We start from the raw sequence: 26027 nt of genomic DNA on the forward strand, positions 1-26027 counted from the left end.
TTTGAATGCACCTACAGAAAAATATTTATATAAATATATATATATATATGTATATATATATGGAGGTTTATTTTTATCTATTTATTTATCTTTATTTTTATATTTGTAATGGCACCGTGAAGAAATTAAATGAAACTTAAACTAATTTCAACTCTCATTGTGTTTGAAAATATGCAAATACAGAAAGAAAGTTTTAATTACACTCTAGATTTTCAAATTCATTTATCAGCTCGGTGATTCCTTTATTAACAATAATCAGGAGTCATTTAATTAACATTTTTTATATAATGACTAACACAAAACTACACTTGTCTCAGAGCAAACGTCCCGTTTTAGACTGTTCCCACTGTTGTCTTGGAGACCGTGCTCGGAATGTTAATGTTCCTCTGCAGCGCTGCCATGGCAACCGCAGAGCTCCATCGTTTCCAGCTCACACGTCAAATTGTGCAAGCAGAGCGGAGCCTGAACACTGGAGGTCTGTTTCCAGGACTTTGTGTTTGGAGAGGGATGTGCTGTGTCATTTTCACAAATATAAAAAATACTGAAGAGGTTCAACCCTCCTGCTGCTTGCGCTTCTACATCTTCTGCACGTGCTCACACTCAAGGTTGATAGAGAGTGCATGGAGCGGTCTGAAAACAGGAAGTTACATCATGAATGGCAGGGAGGTTGCCCTCTTCTGGACTTGAATGGGTAGTAAGTGTGTGAATGTGCATGTGGGGCCTACAGACTCCCTCTCACACCCTCTCCAGCCATGAACGGCGGACACACACACACACATGCACTGAAGCTCAGTTTGTGTAACGTAGTTACGCAGCAAGGACAAAAGAGGGGAGTCTCCTGCTCTGGAGGAAAACCTGGGAGAAGCCACCTCTCTGATTTCAGGAGTCTGGAGGAGATGACACAGACTGACAGTCTCTCCCTCTCTCTGCACTGCCTGGTAGGACCCACAGACCCATCATGTCATACTGATGCCGTTTAATTCCTCTGTTGTTTGAGATGAATGCACATTTTCTGCTGCACTTGTTTGTCCTTGTGAGCTCAAATAAGGTCTGTTACTTTTTCAAAACTAATTTGAGGCCAAGACATTTAAATTGTGTCTGCGGTGTTTTGATTTATACAATTCTGTGTAACTCAGCGGCAGAACCCTTTCATCTGTTTTCCAGGATTCCCACAGGCCCATCATCGCTCCAGAGCTCATTTGAACAGATCCAGTCTCCGAGGTGTTCCAGTGCGTTCCACTGTAAGGTGACACCGCTGCAGGAACACTTTGTAATCTCTCTGTCATCAGCTGTTGTCTAAGGCTCTTAGCTGCTTGTATTCACACCTGCCACACACACACATGCACGCACACACACACACACACACACACACACACACACACACACACACACACACACACATGACTAAGCCTTTTACAGTTTAAACTTAGCAGCTTAATAAAAGTGCATTTAAGATTTAAATAGTAACTCAACACCATCAGTTCTCTGGATGAAAGCAACAAAATTAAGTTGCAATAAACTGTGATTCAACTTTTCTTAATAGCTTGACTCTATTAACACTGTTGTCTTTTCTCCCTTAAACTTAGAGTTGCATTGCTGTTTTGTGCAGAAAGGCATCATGGGAAACATAGTTCAGTGCTGTCACACACTGTCACACTACTTTAAGTGTAAGGACACACCAGACCAGGGTGAGGCAGAAAGATCCCCCCTGCTATCCAGTGAAGACAGTGACTGTTGCTCTCCGAGCCTCCCGGACGACCTGGAGGACGATCTGTTGACCGTCTCCACCGGCATAACGAACCCATCCCTTGAACCAGAGCACTTCCTGTTCCCTGACATCATCCTGAGCAGCAGCCTGGGAGGGGACGTCACCCTGGTTGAGCCCATGGTGTGTCTGCTGGTGTCCGAGGAGGAAGATGGACGAGGGGAGGGAGTGAGCAGGGTGTTTGACCCAGGACAAGAGAGGCACATCATGAGGAGAAACCGGGGCTTCTCTGAGGTGGAGACGCAGACGGAAATGGAGACACAGATTGGTACGGGGGTGCAGACTCAGACAGAGACTCAGGCAGAAGTTCAGACACAGACAGAGATGTTTGTGTGTCTGAGGTCTGAGGATGTTGAGGAAAAACATAAAATACTGCAGAAGGTTGAAACATCACGAGAGAAACACTCAGAAACTCTTAATAATTTACCATCAGAGAAGGAGAATGAACAGTTGCTGGGATCTGAAACCTGGTCTGATGGAGAAATGTTTACTGAGTTGGAGGAGTCAGGGAAGGTGGAAGAACATTCAGAAAGAAACAAAATGTCCTTCACAGATTTACACAAGGAAGCAGAGGAAGAAGAAGTCAAAAAGAATCACAGCCGTATATTTCAAACAAAACGAAACACTGAGCCACAGGAGGAGAACTCTGAAGAAGCAGATGTCTTTAAGGTGCAGAAGAAGGATATTGTTGGTGAAGAACATGCAGAGTTTTCCTGGACAGAGGCGGATGTAAATGACAAAGGAGTAAGTGTTCAATCAGAGTGCACTTCAGTGACTGACCATGATGCTAACAACACAGATGAGAAGGAATCACAAAGGAAGCCGACCTTTGACCCTGCAGGGTGTCATGTAGCCCCCACGCAGCAGAGCGGGCAAGAGGATGAGCAGATGAGTGAGTGGTCGCATCAGAGCGTAAACGAAAAGGACATTAACGTGAAAACGGAGAAAAATCTGTTTGAGGACGATACAAATCAGTCGATAGATGCTCGCATTCTTAATGCAGAACATGTTGAATGTCAGGAAAACCCACCAGAGAGGGAAGAGGATGATGCCATGAGTTCAGGTCCGCAGGATGTTGTGGAGACAGATCTGACTCAGGAGGAGGAGGAAGGAGCTGAGATGAAGAAGTTGACCTTGTTTTTAGTTGACAGGTTGTTTCTGGCAGCATCACATGTCAAAGGTGGGTCGTTTTATTAAACTAAATTATTCAAACATGCTCCTGCAGCTACTAGTGGAAGCTTGTACAGTGGATAGTATTTTATATTTCACTTTTATTGTTTTTTTTATTCCATGCAAGTTTATTTAATATTTACTTATATTCTACAGTTTTTCTTATTTTTAATTTAAATTTCTGTGTAAACAATTATCCTCCATATGACACAGTCAGTTTTTCTCCTCACACTCTATCTATTTGTGTCTCTTGTGCACTGTTCTCAGCAGCACCTCAAAATGCAGAAAGCCCCGAGGAAGATGGTGTGGAACAATGTGATCCTGATAAGAAGGAACAACTCAGCATCCGTGACATAGTTGATCTCCAAGAGACGGGCTGTACTGTCAGAATCCAACCTCCTGGAACAGAGAGTTTTGAGCTCCAGGTTCTGTGCTGTCGTTATTTCCCCTATATTTATTACTTTATTACTTTATTACTTCCCTTCACGTCGTTCTGATTCACTCTTGTCTCTCCTCCGCTCTCAGGTGTCAGGCCAGATGTTGGTGGCGGAGCTGCACCAGGTGCTGATGGACCACGAGGTCACATGTCATCGCACACGTTTCTCTCTGCAGCTGGGAGGCACCACTCTGGAAAACCTCACAGAGCTGCGCTGCATCGAGGGCCTCCAGGACAGAACACTGATCAAGCTGGTGGAGGGTAACGGCCTCCGTCTACTCTGTCCTCATTATAAGTTTGCTTTTTCTAGAAGTTCACATCAGCATCAATTATAGATTTAAAAGGTGCTGAACACGTTCTTTCTCTTCACCTAAAAACTGTGAAATTAAAAAAGTCTCAGTTGTTCTTAAATAAATAAGGGTTCATTAGTTCACAGGTCTGTTGATGGAGAAGAATGTTGCTACAGCTCACGTGCAGACAGACACAACACAAAACTTCCAGTGCATTGGAAACATGTCAGTATTAAACTATGTGGGAGGGAACACAAGATAAGTCCAGGTCATTAGTATTCATGTCTGGATTGTTATTATATTGGTGATTCATCTCATCTTAGCGGGGTGGGTGTGGCTCAGGCGTTAGAGCTAATCAGACGGTCAGTTGACAAAACTCCAGATGCACAATATATATGAAGTTATAAATTACTAGATGTACTATGAAGCACCTCCTCTGATCTCGTTGCAGATTCTTACACAGTGCGTGACGCTCGTCTTCATCTCCGACATGTCTGTGATCTTCTGAGGAGCCTCGACCCTGCGGACGCTTACAACGGCGTGAACGGCAGCTCGCTGTCTTACCTCACCTTTTACACCAGAGGAGACAAGGGTAACCCTCTTCTCTTACACCTCCTCACATCAGACTCATTCTGAGCATTTCTGTCATTCAACATATTTACCCTTTCAGACGGTGAAAATGTGGGGAAGAGGAAAGTCTCTGAGAAGGAGACCGTTGACCACAGGCCTCCAGAATTCATCCTCCCTGGATGTAAGGAGCGACCTCTTTCTCCACTGCAGCCCGTCAGAGAGGACTGGAAGGTGAGAGATAAACTTATAACTGCAAATATGACTTTGTTAAACATATTGTGCAGGATTCAATGAAACATGTTCTCTTAATTCATAGTGAATTGTCATTACAGCCTGTACAGTGCCTGCGGGTTCTGACAATGAGCAGCTGGAACCCTCCTCCAGGGAACAGGAAGATGCATGGAGACTTAATGTACCTCAACGCCCTGACAATGGAGGACAGAGAGCTCAACATTACATCCTCTACACGTGGTTTCTACCTCAACCAGTGAGTGTTACACTGTCCTTGCTAACTGTTTAGTTTTTAAGTGCCTATTGCTTTTGTAATCAATGAGGTTTGTAGAAACTTGTGCTACAGTTTGTGCGCTCTGACTGCTCCAGGTCAACTGCCTTCAACTTCAACCCGAAACCTGCAGCTCCCAAAATCCTCTGCCACTCTCTGGTTGAGCTGCTGAATCACGTCAGTCCTGCGTTCAGGAAAAACTTCAGTGCCCTGCAGAAGAGAAGGTGAGCATACTGTCTGTTATCACCTCCAACCATCACGTGACGGGTAAAATATAAATCTGGTAAAAGATAACAAACTGACCTTGCAAACAGATAAAATGTTGTCTGTCTCTTGCTTTGAACCAGAGTCCAGCAGCACCCTTATGAGCGTTTCGCAGCACCTTTTCAGGTGTTCACCTGGACGGCCCCTCACGGAGAGCACACCCTCGACTGTGTCAGAGCGGAGGAGACGCACGCCAGCCACATGGGCCAGGACAAGCACACAGCCGGGCAGGTTGCAGACACAAATTATGCAGAGAAATATAATATTGCACTTAACTACAGAACTTATAGGGCACATGCATGTATGCACTGATGGTGATGATAATGCTGATATTTAGATTGTGTGTTATGACCAAAGAGTCGGGACTGGAACGAGGAGCTGCAGGGATGCAGGGAACTTCCCAGGAACTCCCTGCAGGAGCGTCTGCACAGAGAGAGGAGCGTGTTTAAGGTGATTTCACTTCTTCTCTCCAATGTTCTCCCACATCAGTAGAGAAGATGATTTGTGACTGTGAGATCATCAGTTTTCCTCTTAAACTTCTCTATGCTGCTCAGCTTTTTAATACAGGTTATACAATTACCCAATGTTTCCCCTCTGGCATTAGATTGTGTTGCTTATTTGTTGCCCTTTTGTTTACTACATTTTTTAAATCAACCTTTCCAGACCAACAGTGACTTTGTTGCCGCCGCAACACAAGGAGCTGTGGCCGTAATCGATGGTAACGTCATGCCGATTAACCCCGGTGAGGCGCCTCAAATGCAGATGTTCATCTGGAACAACATCTTCCTCAGCTTAGGGTTTGACATATCTGAGCACTACCGACCACTGGGGGGCAACACTGCTGCTCATGCTGCTGCCACCTGCGACTTGAGAGGAGCTCAGGTAGTTTCTGACATCAATACCTGCAGGAGAAAATTAGAATGTGTGTGACTATTACATTGGGTCAATCAAGGTGATAATCCTCCCTGCAGTTGCATCGACTACTTTTAAAATTTTCACTCTTAAATGTTGTGTCTGATCTTATCCCCTTCCATGCAGATGTTTTTATATTCTTATCATCAACACAAAACTAATCAAACTGATTTTATGCAACACAGGCATATGCATCTGTCGACACAGATGGGCTTCACACACTTGGGACGGCTGTGGTGGATTATCGTGGCGTCCGTGTCATCGCTCAGACAATTGTTCCTGGGATACTGGAGAAGAGTCAGGAGCAGAGTGTCGTCTATGGCTCCAATGACTATGGAGCCACTGTATTTACGCACCCAAGGTAAAATAAACAGAAAACCAAAACGTCAATCAGATATTTACGTCTTGATCGAGTAAAAGTGGAAACAGGAAACTTTCTTAACCTTACTCCACATGATAACAGGTGTGTATTCCCACAGGTTTCTCGAGCTTCTGGATAAAACCAGTAAACCACTGAGAATCCAGCGTCACCAGGTGCTCAACCACAACAACATCCCAGTGGAGCTGTGCTCTGGCATCGAAACCAAGGGCATCCTGGGTAACGATGGACGACCTTACATCTTGGATCTTCTTCGAATCTTGCCCCCTGACCTCAACTTCCAGTTCTCAGAGACTGCAAGTGAGACAAGGGAGATGGTGGAGACAGAAGAGGAGGTACCAAAAGAATGTAAGAGCCTGGGTTACCCACGGCGACATCGTCACAGCCTGGCCAGCCTGAGACCGGAGCTGATAGAGGCTTTTGTCCAGCATAGGTGAGGGAGGGGAATGTCAGGCCCCTAGAGAGCCCCATGTAGGGCCCCATTAAAACTGAGAGATGGAAACAAAGCATTTCATTCTCTCTTGTGTTTTGTGTTGCAGATATGAACTTTATGTCAAGATGGTGGCCCAGGGGCTCAGCCAACTGGAGGAACAGGAAAAGGCTACGGAGCAGAGTGAAGATCTGGCCTGTGAGCCGAGAACTGGAGCTGCAACCACAGCCACTGCTGCCATGGGTGACTAACACCGGCAGAATATTGATTAACCACGAGAAGCTGGTTTACTGCAGAGAGAACTTGAGTTGAGAAACACAAGACTGAGAAAGTACAGAAGGTTGTGATCATTGATTGATTGTGATATTTTGCAATAATTCACATTTTTATCATTTAGAATCTCAGAGAAGAGATGTGATGATCAAAGCTTGTCAGGCTGTCGGATCAGTGAGTGACACTCGCTTTGACATCCGCTTCAATCCTGATGTTTGCTCTCCAGGTACTGAATACACACTCTCTCACACACACACACACACACACACCAGATTAAACAGTGTGTCTTTGCTGCAGGTGTACGTTTCTCATCTGAGTCTGTCGAGGACGTTCAGAGACAGAAGAAGTTGTTATGGGACGCAGCTGCTTTTCTATTGTCCAGTCAGATTCCAGCAGTGGTGAGTGTTTTATGAAGCAATAACTATGTGCATGCAACTTTAACATGTGTGATAATGGTGTGTGTGTGTGTGTGTGTGTGTGTGTGTGTGTGTGTGTGTGTGTGTGTAGCTGAGGGACTGTCTCGACCACACAGCAGTGCCGATGGATGGAGGGACCCTGACGTCAGTGCTCCATCAGCAGGGTGTGAATGTGCGATACCTGGGCACCCTACTGGGGGAACTGCACAGGCTGGAGGAGAGAGAGAGACTCAGCCACATAAAGGTACATTTACCACAAATATTATTAACTCTATACTATGTGTATGTAAAGTCAGTGCAGCTGTCAACCTCAAACCTTAAATGAGATTATTTTTCAGGAAAGGACTGACAGTATTTATAGATGTGACCTCACATTAGAACCAATTTAAGTTTTTTTGCTCTAAGAAGCTCAGGATACATTTTAATTATCATTGTTATTACATTTATGTATTCAGTTAGTCTAATTGAGATTATTGTCTCTTTTGCAAGATACCTGATTACAGCAGAGACAGTGCAGTCTGTCTGAGAGAAGAAGAATAACTCCTAAAACTCCTAAGACTAATATGATAACTCCAGTAAACTAACCTAGAAATAAAAGGAAAAGAAATGCAGACCATGGGCTGTTTTTGCATGAAGTATAACAACATCAAATAAAATAATGTGGAGCAATACTCATTGTTCTTGCTGATTCGGTAAAGGAAGCTTATTTTTTACTTTAAAAGAACTGATCAGATGTTCCCTCACAGAGACTTGCTGTCAGTGAAGTCATCATCAGAAGTGCAAAACACATCTTCAGGATCTTTCTACAGGTGACGAGCTCAAATATTGGAACCTTCAAATGTCACATTTTACATTCTCGCAGTAATTTTCTAACTAAGTTTCTAATCATCACAGGATGTGGAACCTGCAGCTTTCTCTGCTGCCGTCAGTCACTTCCTGAACTGCCTCTTGAGCTCCTCATCCTGCACCCCCGACTCCTGCTCAGACGAGCTGCACTCTCGCCGCAGGTGCCGACGCAGACGGAGCCACGGGAGTCGAGTCGCTTTGTTGACGGACAGCGTGTGGGCGAGGCTGACCCCCAGTGAGCTGTGGAGCAGGATCAGGACTGAGGCCGGAGAATATTTTAACTACACAATAGAAAGGTACGTGTGTGTCTGTGATTTCTTAATGTGTGTGGCTTGATATGTGCAGCAGGAATTTAAACATTGACTCTCTCTGTGTCCAGTGACAGTATAGATGAAGTGATAGAAAAGCACGGCCTTCAGAGGATCTCCCTACTGAGAGAAATCGCCATCAAGACGGGCATCCAGGTTAGACATCTAACTCTCTTCATCATACACTTCCTAAGAATGGCACTCAGCAGAGCATATACCTCCACCAGGGCCCAGCTGTCCCCTTAAATACAACCAAGCTGCACCAAATTTTACAGACTTATATACTTCCCCTACATATGCATGATTTCTTTCATCTAGACCCATAAATTATTCCATAATAAATCAGTTATGAAAACATAACCCTCTCAACAGGGGGGTAACTAGCAGACACTTTGGGTACCAAAGTGCAAAGTTATCTATTGCTGCTTAAAAAATTCAGCAAGTTCTATTGTTGTATACAAGTTAACACAAGGTTAATGGTACAAGGAAAAGTGTTGGACAAGAGGTCAGGCCAGCGATAAAATAAAATAACATTATAACAAAAATATAAATTATAACAAGAGAGAAGAATTACTAGTAAATAAAGAAATCAGAAAATCTAATTAAAAACGAGGGCTGGCAACTCGTTTCTCTCTCTGTGTATTTAGGTGCAGCTGAGGGAGTACGTGTTTGAGTCTCGACACAGGCCGGTGTTTGGTGAGGAAGATGTCGTCAACATGTTCCCTGTGGTCAAAAATCTCAAACCCACAGCTACAGATGCTACGCGGCTTGTGCAACATGCACAGGTGGCAGTGCAGCAGGGTGAGAGATGCACAGCACACACGAGCACAGAAACATTTACATCAAGTAGAGTATGTGTGTTTACATTGAGAATCACATGGTGGCCTCGCCTGAGTGCTGGATGTGACTGAACCTTTACAGGAATAGTCGCTCAAATGGAGCTTTTAACATGCTAATGTATTAAAATCATTCAGTGTGTTAAGAGCTTGCAACAGGATCCTAGTGCAGACGACCGGCAGATGATCTTAGTTTGTTGCGTACATGTGTTTTTGCTGTCAGGGCTTCTCAGAGACGGCTATGAGCTGATAAGCCAGGCCCTGACTCTGTTCAGCAGCGTCTGTGGGGTCCTGCATGAGGACGTGTGCGTGTGTCTGCGTCTCCTTGGACGACTCAGCTACATCTTGGGGGAATATGCAGATGTAAATATTCATTAAAGTTCCTTTCACGACTTATTGTCTATAGCCTGGTCCCAGATTTCTGAACCATCACCCACATGTCAAGTTTTATAAAAATATGAGCTGTCATAAAGAAAGGTTGTCGTCATGTCTCACAGGCTCTCAGCCACCAGGAAAAGGCTGTTATGAGTAGTGAGCGAGTCCAGGGTATTGACCATCCGCAGACCATTCAAGACTATGTGAGTTCCTTCACCATCTTATTGATCCACAGACCATTTCTCTCAGAAACATCTCACCTGACTGGAGGTTTTCTCCTGTCTGTCGTTCAGACTTACCTGGGCCTGTACTGCTTTGCTGGAGGCCAACTCTCCACCTCCTTACAGCTGCTGTATCGAGCACGGTACCTCACGCTGCTTGTGAGCGGAGAAGACCATCCTCAGGTCGCACTGCTGGATGTAAGAGAGAACACATCTGCAAAGTGTTGCCTTCTTTCTTTCTACTTTTAAGATGTTATTGATCTATTATTGACATTTAAAGTCATTTATACACGTTTGTTAGTCAGTGATTTTTGCCAATTTGTGGATTTGTTTCGTTAAAAAAGTCTTTCTTGGCCCGTGTGCCATCCTTCCTGTAATGTGCCTGTTGTGCTCCACTCAACAGAGTATGCTGGGTCTCGTGCTTCATGGACTGATGGAGCATGAACTTTCCCTGAAGTTCCTACAGAATGCCTTAAATTTGACCTCAAAATACCGCGGCGCCATGTCAGTGAGGCTGGCACACAGGTGACCGCTGTTTTTTTCCACATCCTTCTATTCAGAAACAGACAAAAACACATTACAATTACAGAAAATGCTGGAAATGCTTCCTCTTGATTTTTTATTGTTACGTCTCTGTGTCTGCATGTCTGTCTTCCCCGCAGTCATCATCTGCTCGCTACCGTGTACGAGACCAAAGGAGAGTTTCGATCAGCTCTGCAACACGAGAGAGAGGCCTATTCAATATATAAGAGCCAGGTGTGTTTTAAAAATGTGGAATACCATATTTTCTGGTGTTGTGTTGATGCTACGTGCTCATAATTTTAATTAAAACACTTTTGCTGTTGCACATATGAAGGTTGGAGAGAACCACGACAGTACGAAGGAAAGCTCAGAATATCTGAAGAGCCTCACTCAGCAGGCTGTGGTCCTTCAGAAAGCCATCAACCATTTCTACAGTGACACACCCGGTGCCCGTGTTCCACCTCTGAAGGTTTGTACTGATTAAGTCCACGTACGTTAGTAGTAAATCAATTTCTGCTTAATCTCATGAGTGTTTCTGCCCAGTTTTCCAGTCCGAGCCTTCAGGCGATAATTCAGCAGCTCAACCTGACGTGTGGAATCATTCTCATCCCCCTCAGGTGAGCGATTAAATCTCGCAGTTAGACTTTCAATTATATTATGGTTTTAATTGTGAACTCTCCTGATTATTTAAGGGTTTGTTAATATATCGCTGCATCCATTGTGTCTTCCTCTCTAGTGCAAAAGACGTGGCAGACCTGAGGACGGGGATGAAGAGAAAGGATAAGGTTCAAGTGGAAGAGCTGGAAAATCAGATGTTAAAGTGGAGGAAAGATAAAGGACAACAAAACTGAACTATGTAGCTACAATAGAACAATGTGTTTTCTGCCAGACTTCTGAAAATGGCCGCGGACAATGAGCAGCATGGCCGATGAAAGTCTGATACATTGAAAGTGAACATACTTTAGACATCCAAGGAACAGACAGGTGCAGTTTGTTCTGTTGTTAATTGAAATAAATGGAATCCATGATTGAAGCTGGGTGGCACTGTGGTGAAGTGGTTTGCACTGCCTCTCATAGGTTCTATAGGTTTGATCCTGATGGCTAACTTTCTATGTTGAGTCTGCATGTTCTCTCTGTGTCTGTGTGAGTATTCTCCAGGAACTCCAGCTTCCTCCCACAGCTCCAAAACATGCAGTCTAGCTTAATTAGACACTAACTTGCCCAAAAGTGTAAATGGTTGTTATTTATAATTTTGTCAGAAAAATAACCTTGACCTTACATTGTTATTCTGCTGCCAGATTTTTACAGTATGTTTAGTTCAACTTCTACAGAGAACGAAAATGTAGCATCACTGTACTAAAAGGCCAAAGTTATTATTATATATTTTTTAAATGATGTGCCCTCGTCTCGCAATCCCCTGTGTGTCCACTGGGTCTCACACTTGTGCCATGAACAACTCTACCAACATGACAGATGATTTGTTTATGATTATTAAAATACCCCCTTTCATCGTTTTGGATGTGTACTAGCTGACCATGATGCTTCACTCTGCTGTCATTAATGTCCATGTCACTGGAGGTAAACAATAAGCAGATAAGCCTGTGTAAATTAGCAATAAATCGAGTTAGTGAAAGGATTTTGAATGTCTCCTTTAACTCTTGATCAAAGTATTAGATACAGTTTGATGTGGTATTGTATTGTCATCAAGTGGCATTTTGACAGTTGGTCTATCGACATAAAATGAGGTGGTATTGACTGTGAACTTAGTGAATTGTGTTTTAGAATTTGACAGAAATTACTGATATTTCAATGTATTGCTCATTACTGTGAATGTGAAAATGCAGCCCATGTGGCTGGTGTAGAATTATAAAAGGTCATGTTAGTTTCCTTGGAGTTGTTTCATTATTCACCACATATGGAGCAGCTCCATGATTTGTCATCATCACTACAGCTGCTCATATAAAGAGGGAAACTAGTTTTTCGGTAAAGTTGTTCAAATTCAAACATGCACAAAATAATATTTATTCTAATAATATTACAAAATAAACTATGAGAATTGTAAGTAAACCCACAGAGACTCAACCAGCCCATTCTTTACATAACTAAAAACACACGTTTAAAAAGTTGGTCGAGCATCAACTGTGGTGACAAAACGAGACTCAGCATTAAATCAATTCAAACAGATGTTGGAAACCTGATTCGATATTATATATGAAATGGATGGTTGTGGAATTTGCTCTTGCTGAATGTGTATGTTTACTGATTGTGATTGATTGTCGCATTTCACAAAATGTATTTATTTTGACAGTGTAGTTGTCTTTTTCTTACTTGCTTCTAGAGATGTCTTTATATTTTAAACATGTTCAAAATAAACACCTATGCTAACTTACAACTACTACTAAGAATTCGTATTATGTATTTATCATTTGTGTTCTCATTAGTATTACTATCATTATTACTATTATTATTATATGATCCACTTCAATTACAAGAGGGTACGTTGCGCGCCCCCTGCTTACCTCTACGTGCGCGCAGCCGATATCCAATCGCGACCGTTAGCTGGAGCGAGCTCGCTGGTACCAAAGAGGAGAGAAATCTGAGCGGCGGCACCGGCTGATGTGAAAAGTCACCATATCTCACCCAAACCAGGCTTCCCGTCGCTTCCTCGGACCTGTCAGGGGGGAATGAGAATCGCCATTTGTCAGACGGTGAGTTGGTTATTTCGACACGCGTCTGTATTTTTGTTGAGGCACTTGGGAAGACTTGTTATTTTTGACGACGGATCGCCTGCAGTGTCTGCGCTCTCCCGTCCCGATCTCAAAATGGCGGAGAGGCCGAGGGCTAAGCTAAGCTAGGCTAGGTGGCAAAGTTGCCCCTCGCAGGAGCATCGGTTTAGAGGCTGAGCGTTACGATAGTGTGGCGGTGATATCAGTCGGCCACGCTCCGTGCGAGTATCACCTTTTAACTGCGGCTCTGCGCCTCTCGGCCAACGCGGGACTGGTATCGAGACACTTGTTGTGAACGCTAGCCGAACATTTGGCTAACGTTAGCTTCGGCTATCTGTGAGAGTTCTGCGGGGACGAGCTAACGTGGTACGTTAGCAGGCTGAGCTAACTTCGGTGCTGTCAGTTTGCTGCCATGTTTTCTACAGCCGGGTGCAAACATCATGATGTTGTTGGGTAAAATGCACAAATTGGATGTTTTATTTTGATCGTTTGATTTGTACGGATAACTAATAGTTTAGCTAGTTGTGCCTTGTATTAGTAAATAACAGCTAATAGCCCTATAATCAAACTCGGGTTGCTTATCACATCCTCCTATACATGTTAACGAGGTATCGGTTCATTTATTTCCAACATTCGGTTGTGTTGCTCAGCTTCTTGATGTCATAGACCAACGCCCTTTGTGTTTTGAAACGATGACTGGCTGTTAGCATAAATCTGCTCAGCTCAAACTGACAGCTCCTCTGTTAACGCGTACGTTGCCGTGCTAAGCTAACGCTAGCTGGAAAGGGCGTTGCTGAGCCACTGCTGCAACTTTGCCCTTGTGGCCATCGAAGCTTGGAGAGAGACATCACCGGAGCCAGATTTCCTCCCCCATTAATAAAACAGTATTCAGCCCATTTTCGGCTGTTGTCCTCCATGCTGCGAGCTTCCGTAACGCAGTCTACCCAGGATTTACAACCAGGGTGGAGACTGAAAAAGGATCAGCCCGGAATAACGATAATGAACCTGGCTAACGTGGACAGATTTCACTTGATTCATAGAAAGGTCTCGTGTGCTGAATTTCTCACTGAAGGCCTACTAATTGTTGAGAAGCTGCTATTGCGTAGCAGAAAGGTGAAGGCCTTTTCCTTTAGAAAACGTTATGAGGAACATTATCATTTATTTCTGCTTAATTTCCTCCATCATCTTCATCATGTTTTACCCAGTAAATGTTTTGAGATACGTTAAGGTGGTGTTTTGTTGCCACACCCCCCTCTATATGTACATAACTACACTTATTTACAAAAATTATTTGCAATACTTTTGTAAGGATAAACAAATATGTATTGGTTTTATGTTTTTATGTAATGTGCTGGTCTTGTCACAAAGTCAAGTCCATAGCGTTTGCATTGCTGACACATGCAGTTTGTTTTAGATTCTGTTTGACTAACTTTTGAACTGTTTTTATTGTGCAGCAATAAATTATTTACTTAATAGTGTTTGGAAATCCTGGAGTTTAGAGACATCATTGTTTTTAAAGTAGTAATGAAGTGCTGTGTAAGCTGCCATTTGAAGGAAACAGATGATTTGCCTTGCTGTTTTAATTTGTAATCAAACATTGCCTTGTCAGTTTGTACTGTCATGGTCTTGTTTGGCCTGAAGGTCACCCATGCATTGCTCAGCAGCTCCACTAAAACAGCATGATGACTGAAAGCTTGATCTGCTGCTTTCATTGCCTTTTTGTTTCCTGGTGTTTACGTCTATTGTCTCTTCTTCTGAAGTCAATGGTACTTTTTTTAATCACTTCTGCTTTAAAAACGACATTGATAATAATAGCAATACACTAGACATTCAATATAATTTGCCATATTTATTTAAGCAGTTTCAATTCAAGACTTTAGGATCCTGTAAAACAGCAATTTTGGGCATATATATCCTCTGGCTGTACGTCTAATCCTGATGTACATATGTATGTATTGGGTACCCCTCCAACTATCATTTTAATTATATTTGTAAAACCTATAAAATGACAATGAATTTGTTCATTAATGGATCAGTTGCTCCACAGGTTGTCTGCAACAGTTTTAATTAAATTATTCCTTCAATCAATTATTCAACAAGAATAGCAGCAACCGTTCTGTGGTTCCTGCTTCTCCAGTGTGAGGATCATTGTAAATTCAATAGGTTTGGAATTAACTGAACAACAAGACATCCAAGCACATCTCCTGGGGCTTTAAGAAACATTTTGACATGTTTATATTATATTTATAAGGATCACACCTTTGCATTTACAAAGACATTTCTTCACATGTTTAGAGAATGTTACATAAATGTAAAGCTTGATAAGTGTTGTCTGTGTTGAGAATAGAGGTAGATTGTGTGTCACGTCACTGCTGTAGGCGATGCTTGTTTAACTAAACATGGCTCTTAGTTGAAGACGAAAAAATATTCAGTGCAAGACAGATGAGGCATAATTGATGTCACAGCTGGCTATTGTAGCCCAACGGGAGCTTAGTCAGATAAACTTTTCACCTTTTTATATTTCAGTGTTAACCAAGAGGCTATGGTATAGGAACATTATGTAGTTCTTAAACGAGCAGGACAGGTATGTAAGTTGTATTTGTGTACTTTGATCAAGAGCGAATGTGGTAAGAAGGAATCCTGCTCCGTCTTATATTGGTTCTTTGAGAATGTGCTTGTTATCTGTTGAAATGTTTCACTCAAACCAATCTGCCTGGTTTTATAAATCTTCAGATACTTTTGTGTTTCAATTGTTTATTCGTATCTACGTAAGAGCTATGTTTGTAATCGATTCATGAAGTCTATGAAATATCTAATTGAAACGTGGCCATCACAATTCACCGGAGTTCAAGGTCATGTCTGCAAATTTTGTCAAAAAGTAAATAGATATCAGTGTTTTATACAGCTGCATACATCTCACACTGCTCACACACACTGCTACAGCCAAAGAGTGCTGCACACTGTTCTACTATTAAGTAACTAAGTTAAGTTACTTAAGCTTAGCGTACACTGTACGATTTAAGCCCATTTTTGCCTCGTATGATTTTCAGCGTTGTCTTTTGCCGTGCAATTTACAAGGGGGAGCGAGCAGTGATTTATTGCTCCCGATCGACACATTGGACACTCCAGTAGGTTTCTGACATGTCAGAAATTTTGGTCGGCCGACATTGTCTTGCACAGTTGAAGCAAAGCCACAAGTCGATTCCTCAAACTCTGCTTTTTTCCTGACTGCACCTATGCTAAGTGAAAGTAACTGAACTGAAGAAGCCACTTGGATGACAGATGATACGTTTCACTTGATTACATGATGTAGCCTCTATAATGGGCTTTCGTTTGTATACATTGTATACACTGACACGGGCATTTTACAAGTACAGTGTGAGCAGTCAGGTCGTGGCTGAAGATCAGACCGTACAGTCAGAGCACATAAATCGTGTGCTTTGGCTTCACATTGCACAGGATTTACTTGTACAGTATGAGTTGGAATTTTACAATAGCATTTCTGAAATCGTACAGTGTATGCCTGGCTTTAGAGAGCTTTACACTTTTTTATGAAAAAAAAACCTATCAAATCTGTGATCAAAAGGCACCATCTTGAATGACAGAGTTGAAAGTTGTGATTTCATAATGGAATAAAAAGTTTATTTCTGTGTTGAAGTTCTGAACTAACATTGTGTTTGCTTCTCACTTGGAAATGACCACAGGCATAGTTCACATATCAACAGACACGTATGTTATGAAAACAAACCCTCTGCCTTTCCTTTTCCTTTGGTAGAATCTTGTTCATACGACAGGGGATTTCAAAGTAATCGTGGCCTTTTCAGAGAAATCCACTGTGCCTTTAGACCATCAGACAGGTCATAAAGAAATGGCCTCTGCATTATATCCTTTTGATAAACCTGACACACAGACAGGACCTTGAACCCTTCATAATTTATGACTCTGACCATGTTCCCACTGAGTCGCACTAAGCATAGATAACAGCACATTTGCATCTCACTGCAATAACTGATGTAAGAAATCTTAGTGTAAGAAATAGAGACTTGAAAATACTTTTTACCAACTAAAAACAGGCCTTGTACTGTCACTTTTAATTTGTATCTATTAGTGGATTTAAAACAAACTGTATCTCTCAAATACAGTAGCTGGTGAATCTCAAGAGTCAAAGACAGGTGCAGAAGCCACAGATTGTCTTGGTTATGTAATAGATTGGACGTTGGTCTGTTTGGTCAAATGGCTATTTTTGAAACACACAGAGTGCTGCTCTGCTACAATCACTAGTGTCCTGTCAACTCGGAGCGTTCATCACGTTGAGTTCCCTCTAGGACACTTGAGGTGCGGCCCTGGCTCAGTGTTTTCTGCCCCCTGCCACTGCCACATGCTTCCATTGGAAAGAAATGATCATCTGCAAAGTATAAATACATGCAGAAAAAATAATCAGATTTTCTAGACTTGTCTCCAACACTATTCTTTATTTTCTTGAAGGAGTGTTTTGTGTTTAGAAGCAGCAGCTGTGAATAGACAAAGAACTGAGCAAGTACGATGCACCAGACAATGATACAGACAAGGGCACCTGCTGTTTAGGTCCTCTCCCAATGTCTGGGGTTAATCCTGTTAGCTACCGTCCAGTCCCTTTACATTGCACTGTCAGCTGTAAGGAGGACTTGTGGTCTCTGTCACTTTGAAACACACACACACACACATATAGACTGTACATTGTCTGGTCTAGCCGCTAAGCAGCTTAGTGAAAATGTGGCCCCAGGTGCCAGCAGTGTGGAAGCTCAGGAAGTGATTCGTTATTAGTTTAGCGATCACTGAGGGAGAGTTTTGATTTTGCAGCGTGTGCTGTTGATCTCTGCTCCTCTATTGGGATGGTCACATAGAAATCATACTAACATTTTATAAAAAATTTTGAAACTGCTACAGTCATAAATATGCTTACAAATGCCAACTTCATTTGGGTTGGTACAACATAAACTGGGCTTCTGCAACATCCACAGATCAAGAAGGTTGAGAATTTCCTATTCTAGTCGTACAACAAATATTTTTTCTCAATGTGTGTGGAAATGTATGTCATGTAGTAAAATCTGAGGCAGTGATAAACGGTCTGAAGCAGGGCCTGGTGATATGAATTCAAATCAATATCACAATAATTTCAGACTTTTACCTCAATTAACTCACTCCTTTTTCTCTTCTCTTCATCAGGGGGATGGGCTCGTCTGATCAGTGAGTGAGATTTGGATCATCGTGAATACACGTGGAGCCTTGTCCGGACGGTTGATTGACAGCAGCACCTCCAGTTCACCTCCCCCTGTGTGGCCCTTTTTCGCCACTTCCGAGTCTCTGAAGGAAGAAAATCACAGAGGGACCAGAAACCTCGTCAACACACACTTCCTAGCCAGATTCCCCCAGTACCTCGCCTCACCCTCACCTCCCCAAGTGGGAGAGAACAGCAGCCATCATGGTGCTGTCACAGAGACAAAGAGATGAACTGTGAGTGCCTGGATGTAAATGTGTGTCGGCTCATTATTCATGCAAACAAGAACAGACATGTTGACTAACACACATTTGTGCTTGTGTAGAAGTGTATTTAAGTGCATGTACATGTAGGCTTTTGAGCACTGATTAAAAAGTTTATCCACAAGCACAAATGTACACCCCATGTTAAGAAATCAGTGGAATATGATCAGCTGTTTGAGTCATCCAGAAGACAGATGTTGTGGGAAAGTGCATTCATTTAAAGGAATGTGTAATCATTGAGGAAATGTGACGAGATGTGAGCTTCAAGGTGCTTCACTTGATAGCTACTTAGTGAATATTTCATAACCCACATGACTGGAGCAAAGAGGTGAGGGGGATGGGGAACAAGGAGGAACTTGAAAAAAATGATGGTTTTTTAATGTGAGCCGCTCTGTGCAGTGGTATCTGGCTCGCTGATCACATGGCATGCACTCCAATTCAGCACAGCCCAGTCTAGACAGTACAACATAGTATCTTTGTTTAACTCTTATAAGTCAAGAACCTATGTGGACTGTTTATGTTGAGTTTTGAAATTATTTGATTGGGATCATCAAGTGGAAATCCTGTTGCCTGTTGTGGTTGAATGTTCAAAGTTTATAACACACAGTTGTATCAGGATTACAATTATAAGCTGTTAAAAATAGCTGCTGCCCTAAATTTAACCCTGTTACTCATGAAATATTAACCCCTCATCTCATGAAGGAGCTGCTCAACTCATTTATTTAAATGTGTGTGTGTCTATACGTCTGTATATTTGTAGACGAGCCTCTGTTTAACGTTGTCTCCATGTGCCTGTGGTTGCCCTGTTCTTGTGTTGCCCGTGTTCTGTCTTTGTGGCGAGTGGTTTCCAAGCAGCAGCTACAAAAACAGTTTCCCCATAATTCAGCCCTTACGTTTTATTTTCTGTGCTATCAAATTTGTGGACATTTAAGATGGAATTTAAACTTGAATCCCATGGCTCCCATTTGTTAGAAAGGGTGTGGCCTCCTCTTTTTCAAGGAGCAGCCAGCATCTGTGGATGGTGGACTTGATATCTGTTTTATGTTACCTTTTCACAGAAACCGAGCTATAGCCGACTATCTCCGTTCCAATGGGTACGAGGAGGCCTATTCCACCTTCAAGAAAGAGGCAGAGATAGATATGGTAAGGAGCGACAGGAACAGCAAAATGTTCAGACAAATGACAAAACATTTTTAACTTGAATATTTACTGAGGTTAGTGGATCCTTTTCTTAATGTCTGTGTTTTTCCTCTAACCACAGAATGAAGAGGTAGATAAAAAGTATGCTGGGCTTTTGGAAAAGAAATGGACCTCAGTCATCAGATTACAGAAAAAGGTAAGGAAAGTTGAACTCTGTGTATTTGGAATTTGCCGAGATATTTGATACATGCTTTGCAATTCAAATGTAAGACAGACTAATCCTGTGGGCTTGCAATTTAGCTGTTGGTACTTTCTTCAAACTCCTCTGTTCCTTGTCTCATCCCTCTGCTTCAGGTGATGGAGTTGGAGTCGAAGTTAAACGAGGCGAAGGAGGAGATGACACATGGAGGATCTGTGAGTCAGAAGAGAGATCCCAAGGAGTGGATCCCCCGTCCCCCAGAGAGATACGCCCTGAGCGGGCACCGTGCCCCGGTCACGCGTGTTATATTCCACCCTGTCTTCTCTGTCATGGTCACAGCCTCTGAGGATGCTACCATCAAGGTCTGTGTGTATGTTTACGAACAGGATTGACACAGTGATCTGCCATTTTAGTATGTACAGCTACCTACATCTGATGTAATAAAGCACAATAATCCTGATCTTGATCATCAGTTCTAAATGCAACCTGTCATATTCAGTTAATGCTGAGATTTATGATCCACCTTTATGTCAGTGGGACAATAAAACATTGTAGACCATTCGATCTGATGCAACACAATCCAAGCCACTGCAGCCTCCAGAGTGCACATTGACATAAATCAATAACTGTCTAACAGTGTAAACAAGGAGCGTTGTAGCATGGCTTTTGCGTTGTATTATATTGTATTACATTCACATTTATATACCTACAATACTAAAGGCAATTTGTAACTGTATAAATATATCTTAGAACAGAGGGTGTGTTGTAAATATTTAGTATAAGGATTTGTTTAAGTCACTTTAGTTTTTTTGGAAAATGTTGAACAAGGTTTAGTGGTGCAGTCTTGACCTACTTTTAATACTGCCCTAAAAAACAAATATCCATGTACAGCAATTAACATGATTATATGTTATACATTCATTTATGTAAGGTCCCATGTCTGCTCTCTGCAAATGTCAAAATGTCTCTAGAAATGACTCCTTTTGCTCTACTTATCTTCACATAGTGTAATATATCAAATGTGTCTCTAGCAGCAATATTGAAGGGCTGTAGTGGCTGAATTCAAAGTGAATGAAAGCAAGATCAGTGAGTGTTGCAGCTCACTACAACACAGCCTCTGCAGTTCTGACCCTTCAGATCAAAGCTGTACTGCAGATCTGAGGCTGCTCTGCCTTTTTATCCTCCCTGCTTCTGCTTCAGCATGCACCCCCCTCTCCCTCCCTTTATCCTCCTCCTTCCCCCATCCCTCCCTGCCACCCTCCCTCACTCTTTCTTTTTTCTGCTTTGTCACTGCTCATCTGTGTGGAGATGGGCCGGTGCACTTGTTGTCAGAGGCAACACTCCCAGAGCACAGCACCTTGGGAAACGTGCAAATCTGTCCCCTCTTTCAGCCACTACTCTTCATTTCATTTTAAAGTAAACTGTATATTTAACAGTTTATCTGTGTGTCTGACTGCAGTTGTCTTTATTCACTTTTCAGTTCAATGTTCAAACACATGATGTTACCTGAAACTCATCCTACCTGTTAAATCTATCAAAAAATACATAAACCCAATAAATCACTTTTTGCTGAAAACTCAATTAATTAAATGAAATTTCACAGTTAAATGTTTAGGGTAAGGTAAATAGCTAGGGGCAGGTGAGACTGAAGTTCCTGTCCGTCTGACTGACTGACTGTCTCTGTCTTTAATTTTAGGTGTGGGACTACGAGGCCGGGGACTTTGAACGAACCCTGAAGGGCCACACAGACTCTGTGCAGGACATCTCCTTTGACCAGACAGGGAAGCTGTTGGCTTCATGTTCAGCTGACATGAGCATCAAACTTTGGGACTTCCAGGGTTTCGAGTGTATCCGAACAATGCATGGTAAGTGATATTTAAAATTATAATGACGATAGTAGAGGAGCACCTGCAAAACTGCTGTCACTTATACACAAACACACATTTACAATAACATATAGTCTGATGCAGAAATGAAGCATTTTTTGAACTTTCTAATATTTGATTTGATGCAAGGTGCAACGCTATTTTAATTATAAATGGACCCAACAAATCTATTGTTCATAGTAATTGTTGTTAGCATGACTGACAATTCAATCAAAGCCTGTAGTTTTATTATGGGTCCTCAAGTTAAGAATTCAACATAAAATTCTGAAAAAGTTTGAGAGAAATCCCAACAAAAAAACATGCACTAGTTGTTTCACTAGGGTTGTTTTCTGTGTATTTTTTAGAAACTGAATACAAAATTATTTTCTAATGAAGAATTGGTCTAATGTTATAAATGTAAATAGTTTTGGACACATCTGACTCTGTGGTTCAAGTATTTAGATGAACCAGTCACACAACTAAACTATTGACTGTGTCGTCCAGGCCACGATCACAATGTGTCGTCTGTAGCCATCATGCCAAATGGTGACCACATAGTGTCGGCTTCCAGAGACAAGTCCATCAAGATGTGGGAGGTGGCCACTGGGTAAGTGAGGGCGAGCCTTACTACAACTCTCACTACCACAAGCTCACATAGAGGAAATCATATTGCATTTTGATCATTTTTTCCATATTCAAAATTTCCATGGTTAGAATTATAGAGATGATAATGTTTCTTTAGCATATAACTGATTCATGCTAAAAGCTGCTTTCTCACTGTTTGATTTACAATATCTCCATGTACAGGTACTGTGTGAAGACCTTCACAGGCCACAGAGAGTGGGTGAGGATGGTGCGTCCCAACCAGGACGGCTCATTGATCGCCAGCTGCTCCAACGACCAGACAGTGCGTGTGTGGGTGGTCACCTCAAAGGAGTGCAAAGCTGAGTTGCGGGAGCATGAACATGTGGTAGAGTGTATCGCCTGGGCCCCTGACAGTGCTCACCCCACCATCCTGGAGGCCACAGGCTCCGAGGTAAATACGGCTGCTACAGGATCTGACCTTAACCCACAGAGGATGTTTGTGTGTGTGTCTGGTTCAGCTGCAGAGTTTCCCACAATTGTTCATACTAAAGTCGAATCACATGATCTGAGTTAATGACTGCTTTATTTTAAGAAAACGCTATGGATATTTACATATGTGCATCTAAGTTCATGGTCCAGCCAACAGACATGCTAGTGTCTCTGAAGCTGTACTAAGAAACAATGACGGACTGGGCTAAATGCAAACAATAGTATATTGATAGGTTGACAATGACAATGCTCACATGCAGATGTTCAGCAGGTTTAATATTTGACAGTCCTAAGCTACTTTCAGACATTCACTGATCTGACACATCTGGAGATTTTCCTGAAATGTTTCAGAGGGGCTGTATGTGAGAAGGCAAATATCTGAGTCATGTCTGAGACATTGATAATAGTGTGCACAAAGAAAAGTATTAGACAAATTAAAATTAGCACCTGATGTTGGTGTTTGATTGAAAGTCAGCAAATTCATCTGAACAACCCACACACCAACACTCCTGCAGCAACACCACTATCATTACTGTAAATTGCCCCTTTATATCTTGAAAGCATCTTTTTGTTGCATTGTTCTCTTTCATGTATGCTCAGTGTTTCTTACATCTCCCCTGTCTGTGTTTTGCAGAGCAAGAAGAGTGGAAAGCCTGGCCCCTTCCTTCTCTCTGGATCCAGAGATAAAACCATTAAGATGTGGGACGTCAGCACTGGCATCTGCCTTATGACCCTGGTCAGTTGTTCAAGCGATGGTTATTATGAATGTCTCTGTGTTCCTGCTTACGAGTAAGGGGGGTGGTGGATAATCGGTCTTTGTTCTTCAGGTGGGACATGACAACTGGGTCCGTGGGTTGTTGTTTCATCCTGGCGGAAGATTCATAGTGAGCTGTGCTGACGACAAAACCATTAGGATCTGGGACTACAAGAACAAACGCTGCATGAAGACCCTGTGTGCCCATGAACACTTTGTTACCTCTCTGGGTAAGACACAGTTACCTATGAAATAAAACATTTTGCATCTTCTCCTTCTCCTCCTCAAACGTCAGAGAGAAAGCTGTAAGTTAAACCCAAGATGAATTGATGAACTTTATACATCAGGTTAAAGTTATTAAATAATTGTTTTAGTCATTGAGCTTCTCTTTAATGCACCTGAACAACTGTTTACCCCTCTTGCAGATTTCCACAAGACTGCTCCATACGTGGTGACGGGAAGTGTCGATCAGACAGTCAAAGTCTGGGAGTGCCGCTGAGACTACGTCCGTCTCTTGCCCTGTCCTGCCTCCGATTCCCCTACACCCAAGCTCCAGAAGCAGTCCTAACCCCCCCCCCCACCCAGCCCTCTCCCTTCTGTCCTGACACCCAGCCCAGTCCTTCACCTCTCGCACTACAAACCATAGTTGACCATGGCGCTTTACCTTCTCCCCATCCCCTCCCCTCGCTCCCCTCTCCTTCCCCACTCCCCTACATCAGTCCAGCCCTATTAAGAAGACTATTGTCCTTTTATGTAAATTATTCTGGATGTAGGGTACGCTTAATAAATGTCACGCAATCTCTGACACATAAACACACTCAAAAGATAAGAAGTATTCCTTGCATGGTGAAACAAAAAATAATTGTATACTGTTAAATTTGCCGAATTTGCATTCTGTTGTCATGACTTCCTGTCGGGTAAAAGGGTAAATATCCTTGTGTGCTGGCACAGGTGGATTTCAGGTAACTGACAGTGCACGGAAACCAATGGCACCCCATGTTGAAGGGGTTTAGGTTTATTTCTTGGTTTTGTTTTACTCCATGCCTCCATTCTTGTGGTCTGCCACTGCACAGATGGCGATAGAGAAGATGTGTGGAAAGTCATTGTAACAGAAAGAACGAGTGGAAGCTGTCCAGGAGAAGATGAGAATAAGTTGGAAGAAAAAAAAAAAGCATTCAGCTTCCTAGTTGAATCACATGAGGTTCTGTGGGTGAGTGTACGTGTAGATGTGTGTATACATGGTGTGTGCGTGTGTGTTTGTATATTATGACAGGAGAATCTCTCCAGCGTCTCTGCTCTGATGGTCAGAGGAGAGAGAGAGGAGGCAAAGCTTCTCACCCACTGTGTTCATTCATACGACTTCATCTCTTTTAACAAACTTGCTTTCTAGACACTCACAGGACCTTAATGATCCCTAAGCTGCTGAGAGCACAGGCACACACCCCATAGCAAAAGTGTGTTTTACAGAGGAAAAAGTCTGCTCACCTTTTATGAGATTTGTGTGTGTGTATGTCGCCCCGGAGAATCGCCCGGTGCCCTCTTGCTCGCTATCTCTGCCTTGTTAACCCATTGAGGGCTCCCTCACGGGATTTTCATTCTGCTTTCTGTGGTGTCACTGCTCTCTTTACACACACATACACATACACTCACAAAATGCACATACACCCACAGTAAAAGTTGTGTATCAATATATCTGGATGTCATTGTTTGCAACATAATGAAATAAAATTCTGTAAATATAAGTTGTATCTGTTTGTGTGGTTTCTTTGAGGAAAGGAGGTGAGGTGAGATGAAGGATGACTTCAGGGAGTCAGACAGGATTCACCGCGGCAAGGTTTCGTAGTGAGGTCAGATACTGCAGCACGTTCGAGTCCACACCACATTAAATATACTCACTGTTCATTCAGATGGTCCCATATCCAGTGTTGGTCATCACCTGGACTTTTGTAATTATTGCTCTATAAAGCAGAAGATGCAGATTAGCACCCAACTATAGCTGTAGACTTTTTAAATGTCTGGGAAACGTAAACTTTAAACAGTGTGTTTTAAGTTGAATTCTGTCTACTCGCTCACACTGTGTTCTGACATGCAAATTTCAAACCGTCACTTTGCGCTCATGAACCCATATGAGGACTTGAGAATGTAAACTACCAAAAGTAGTTTGGTCAAGACAAGAAAGTCTGTTGCCAAAAAAGCAAGTGTTGAATTAGATTTTATTTTAAAGAAATCTTGCT

At 42.5% G+C, this 26027-nt stretch overlaps 2 protein-coding genes across 4 annotated transcripts; both read left to right on the forward strand.

The window, feature by feature from the left end:
• The first annotated feature begins 563 nt into the window (after nucleotides 1-563).
• On the forward strand, nucleotides 564-12408 carry LOC109635839 (clustered mitochondria protein homolog). 3 transcript variants are annotated; one of them, XM_020097272.2, is made up of 30 exons: nucleotides 596-938; nucleotides 1165-1241; nucleotides 1587-2945; nucleotides 3203-3360; nucleotides 3461-3632; nucleotides 4113-4253; nucleotides 4332-4462; nucleotides 4564-4718; nucleotides 4832-4957; nucleotides 5081-5228; nucleotides 5355-5447; nucleotides 5661-5879; nucleotides 6095-6270; nucleotides 6389-6721; nucleotides 6828-6961; nucleotides 7116-7217; nucleotides 7289-7389; nucleotides 7499-7651; nucleotides 8154-8216; nucleotides 8302-8549; nucleotides 8633-8717; nucleotides 9209-9362; nucleotides 9621-9760; nucleotides 9895-9975; nucleotides 10066-10191; nucleotides 10397-10518; nucleotides 10656-10749; nucleotides 10850-10984; nucleotides 11059-11132; nucleotides 11252-12408. In XM_020097272.2, exons 3-30 carry the CDS (start codon nucleotides 1619-1621, stop codon nucleotides 11364-11366), a joined length of 5106 nt encoding a protein of 1701 aa, XP_019952831.2. In that variant the 5' UTR covers nucleotides 596-938; nucleotides 1165-1241; nucleotides 1587-1618; the 3' UTR covers nucleotides 11367-12408. The 3 variants fall into 3 exon arrangements, 2 of the variants coding, with proteins under 2 accessions (XP_019952831.2, XP_069395959.1); XM_069539858.1 differs by having other exon boundaries at nucleotides 3206-3360; XR_011246218.1 differs by lacking the exon at nucleotides 9621-9760 and having other exon boundaries at nucleotides 564-938.
• A 628-nt stretch (nucleotides 12409-13036) lies between these two features.
• LOC109635838 (lissencephaly-1 homolog B) lies at nucleotides 13037-25535 on the forward strand. Its single transcript, XM_020097271.2, has 11 exons — nucleotides 13037-13223; nucleotides 18447-18734; nucleotides 19820-19904; nucleotides 20023-20097; nucleotides 20256-20462; nucleotides 21797-21965; nucleotides 22470-22572; nucleotides 22773-23001; nucleotides 23674-23775; nucleotides 23867-24023; nucleotides 24219-25535. The coding sequence occupies exons 2-11, from the start codon at nucleotides 18703-18705 to the stop codon at nucleotides 24290-24292; spliced, it is 1233 nt and encodes a 410-aa protein (XP_019952830.1). The 5' UTR covers nucleotides 13037-13223; nucleotides 18447-18702; the 3' UTR covers nucleotides 24293-25535.
• The last annotated feature ends 492 nt before the right edge of the window (nucleotides 25536-26027 follow it).

Source organism: Paralichthys olivaceus, chromosome 15, assembly GCF_024713975.1.
Source record: "Paralichthys olivaceus isolate ysfri-2021 chromosome 15, ASM2471397v2, whole genome shotgun sequence".
NCBI classification, from domain to species: domain Eukaryota; kingdom Metazoa; phylum Chordata; class Actinopteri; order Pleuronectiformes; family Paralichthyidae; genus Paralichthys; species Paralichthys olivaceus.